Raw genomic sequence first — 4,246 nt, 5'->3', positions numbered from 1 at the left:
ACACACACACACACACACACACACACACACACACACACACACACACACACACACACAAAAAAACATATGCCTTCACTATATACAATATAAACACTCTGCAGTACAAATATCTGCATAAAAACGCTCAACTTAAAGAAAATATAACCTTGGAGACTTTACAGGCAGAACAAACTAGGAGCAAGTTAAAACACAGTGATCCAGGTTAGCACCATGTAACAATCATTAAAATAAGTAGCCTAGTTCTTTTCACGTGAAGTTCTTTCCCACACAGCCACCTCAGGCTGGAGCCTTGAAAGCGGCACATCTATTCGAACGGATTTGTTTTCTTCATTATCTTATGGCCACTTGGTGCTTCTGTGCGTCGCCGTGGAGATGGAGGTAAACAGCAGCAGCGAGAGGAGGGGGCGGAGCATAGGCGCTAGTGAATGGAGCCAAGTTATTAGAGAGCCTCCATGTCCCTGGGGCTCATTAAAGTTTCAGTGAGTATACGCCTGTCTGGGGTGCAAAGCACACAATATTGGAGGTACAGAGTGTTGATCCTGTAAGGTCACCTGTGGGGAAACGACTCAAAGCAAAAACACTGTTTTTGTCTTAATCAGCTGYCCTAATTAAAGACATTTTCCTTATGCATCATGGAAGCTAGTTTAGTGTTTCTTGTGTGAGTACTGACTCATATTCATACTGTTGTTGCATGTTTTTAACTTATTTTTACATCATTGCAGCCTGAGAACTTTTGCACATTTTGTTAAATTTATCCAGTGGTGGGCACAGTTCCCCTAAAGCACTAAAGCACTAATAGGGGGAACTAATTTTCTGATTAGTGCTTTAGGGATTTTGCTAATTTCTTAATTTATTAGTGGATTAGCACTTGCTAAATTTATGGGCTAAATTAAGCACTAATTTAGTTCATTAAATGTTATTAATATTATTGTCAACAGCTGAGGGTGAAAGCTGTCAGATCTGTTGGTCATATGTGTGTCACTTATCCACCAGATCAGTGGTTTTCAATTTTTTTTTTGCTTCCGACCCACAAAATAACTGTTGCAGACACTCGTGACCCCATGTATTACTTGTTTACGTAGCAAACTTTGCCAATAACTGTTAAACATGAGAACAATAACTATAAACAAACCTAGTAAATATGATACTAATTTTTATTCAAGATTATTTTAAAAAATTGCAATAATCATGATGAAAATATTCCATTAGCATTTTTTTGTGCATGTGTGTGATCATTGATGTCTGAGAGTCATCTGGGGACACGCACTCGATGTTTTGTGGCCCACAAAGAGGTCTCGACCCCAACTTTGGGAACCACTACACTAGATGAAATATTAACAATCTGAACACAGAAAATATTGTCTCATGTTGACAATGAGGAATGTTGGGTCAGCTGGGTTTTTAGTGCTTTAGAATTAGCTTTTACTAAAATTTTTAAGTGTGTTGGTGCTTCAGAATTAGGGGACCTAAATATTAAAGTTAGTGCTTTAGGGTTAATGCAACTAATTTTTAGACTAGTACGGCCCACCACTGCATTTATCCATTCATATCTCAAAATGTCTACTCAGGAGATGGGTGCCATGAGTTTTGGTTTAATTGCTAATAATACATATTTCTCCATAGAAATGCATCAAGATCTCTTAACTGTTTCAGCATGCTCTAATTTTAGCCAATATTTTACTACTTTTAGCTGCTGTTCGAATATTAGCTAGTTTAGCTTTTAGTTAGCTTTTCACTTCTTTTAGCCTCTCCTTTTAAGCATTTACCTGGCCTTTAGGTACTTTTAGATTTAGCTAGCCTTTTGAGGAATTCTGTAATACAGCATTTGCTTAAACTACTATGAAATACTTGCGGTTTGAGTTGTTTTAATTTGCTGAAGTCCTGTTTGGAATAGATCCCCGCGTGACTAGCTGTTAGCTTGACTCCTCTATGAAAATATCTTCCTGGTTCTCCGAACTGAAAGCTCCTTCGTAAAGCAGTTCTGAAGAATTGCTGCGCAGACCAGACTTTTTTCTTCCTCTGGATGTTCATAAAACATAGATGAAGTCGGCCGTGTCCCGCACAGACGTGAGCTTTCAGAAAAGAAGCAGGCGAAACCAAAAGAGACGTTAAACAGAATTTAGCTGGGTTGGCGTATAGAGCCCAAGGTCTTAAATGTGTAACCAACATCTCCCTCATATCGCTTAAAAAATTAATTAATGAATTTTGTGGTTGACAAAGTTTTTAAACCAAGCTACAGTGCGCGATCATGGATTTTCACTTGCTAACTAATCTATTTGCTTAATCATGCGGCTACTCGCACAAATCAGATGTCATCCCTTTATCACATTATTGAGCCGCAGCACAGGCTTGTCTTTTTATATGTCGACTGTTCTGGTTCTGTTACGACCTCACTCCGCAGCACGGAAGAGCATTGGGGATGGGTTGGCTTCAACAGTCAATGTTCTTCTAATGTTGTAGTTTCTACTTGAAACATCACTAAAATCATTCCTTAGTAAGCTACGTGAACACAAATTCATTGAAATAAGCAAATGCTGCATCATAAGGGAAAGCAGACAGGTGTAAAGTCAGGACTCACTCTGGGCTGTGGCCCAGTAACAGTCGCAGGGAAGCCAGGTCTCCCTTGGCAGCAGCATAATGAACAGGTAGGGCACCTGTATCGGTGGAGGCCCCCGGGTCCCCCTCGCCACTCTTCAGCAGCCAGTCAGTGATCTCATGGTGACTGAAGCGGGATGCAAGGTGGAGAACAGTGGCGCCAGAGCTGTCTCTGTCCTGTAAACCGAATAAGAGGCGCAGAAACACAGAATATAAACTGATGCTTTACAGCATGAGCCCAACATGAAGATGTCCTGCATTCCTCCTCTTCAAACGTCTTCTACCAGAGCCTTGATCAGGTGATTCTAGACTACAAAGAAAGATTTTGTTGCAACACATCAATCAGAACTGAGTCACATGTGCTGAAACGATTAGATTTTTAACAGGATAGGCTCTAAAGGGCCTGCCTTGGTGTTGTGAATTCTGTTAATCCTATAAATCTGTTTTGTTGTAGAACATCTTATTCTCTCCCTCTTTTTATTATTCATTTGATGTATCCATTACACTGTTGCCCTTGTTTTTACACCTGGGCCTTGCTTCTTGATCAATCCCTCCTACAGTTCATGTGTAAGTTTCCCTCGTCGAATGTAGCTATTTTGAATCTATTTGTTCAGTCTCACATGTTGGATTATATACAAGTATAACTACAACAAATATAACCAATGCTAACTGTTACTTTGGGTTCAGTATTCACCCATCTAAAACATCAACTCTCAGCGTTTAACTTATTTAAAGCCATGCTACTTGCACAGCTCCCAATGATGTCTCACTATTCATGGAAACATGCAAATTAATGTAAGTAACTTGTGTAGATGTACACTAGAGCTGCTTCACAAATTAATGTAAGTAACTTGTGTAGATGTACACTAGAGCTGCTTCACACTCCTTGAAATCAAAAGATACACCAGGCTGAGAACTATTTGCATGCACCAGGAACACATGGTGCAATTTAGAAACCATGATGTTGAGTTCATGATGAGAGTTTAATCATTACAGCAGCCAGCATCTTTTCAACTAATATTTAACTGCCCTACTTTTTTTTATTATTTGTGACCCTCACAAGACACAGAATGTGCTGAACAAACATTCTGTTTGCAAATCCAGATCAACATATCTCATCACCAAACGTGAAGCTATGCAGCCAAATAAGCTTAATCAGAAAGTTATTGTTTAATTTTAAACATACTTCTGTTCACAGCTGATAATGTTTGTGWGTCATCTTCTGTTTTTTCTTGGGTTTGAGCAAAACAACTTTCAGGCAGACCATTGGGTGTCAGCTAAAATKGTGGTGACGATAATGCTTCTTCATCAGTTATTGGCAGAGTTGTAAAGTAACTAAGTACAAATACTTTGTTACTGTACTTAAGTAGAAATTTTGGCTCTATACTTTACTTGAGTAAATTTATTTCAGCCAACTTTTTACTTCTACTCCTCACATTTAAACAATTATCTGTACTTTCTATTCCCTACATTTTTAAAAATGGTAAGAAGTAGAAAGTCATTACTCCTATTTCATTCCAGCTGGTTATTGTTAAAAAAAATCTATCTCGATAAACTGGGCCTTTGAATTTAATTGTGGTTAGATGACAAGTATAAATATATACCATTCTGACACATACAGTATTAGTTTGTACACAATACATCATAGCTG

The 4,246-nt window shown here is 38.6% G+C and overlaps 1 protein-coding gene across 7 annotated transcripts in view; it reads right to left on the bottom strand.

The window, feature by feature from the left end:
- espn (espin) overlaps positions 1–4,246 on the bottom strand; it is a 46,013-nt gene that overhangs the window by 39,511 nt on the left and 2,256 nt on the right. For all 7 annotated transcript variants that reach the window (XM_014001660.1, XM_014001663.1, XM_014001664.1 and 4 more), the window contains exon 3: positions 2,579–2,772. In XM_014001660.1, coding sequence (XP_013857114.1) covers positions 2,579–2,772 — 194 coding nt within the window. The remainder of the gene's footprint in view (positions 1–2,578; positions 2,773–4,246) is intronic.

The sequence above is a fragment of the Austrofundulus limnaeus genome, unplaced genomic scaffold (genome assembly GCF_001266775.1).
Source record: "Austrofundulus limnaeus strain Quisiro unplaced genomic scaffold, Austrofundulus_limnaeus-1.0 Scaffold10, whole genome shotgun sequence".
NCBI lineage: Eukaryota > Metazoa > Chordata > Actinopteri > Cyprinodontiformes > Rivulidae > Austrofundulus > Austrofundulus limnaeus.
This window is presented reverse-complemented; position numbering and strand designations above follow the sequence as displayed.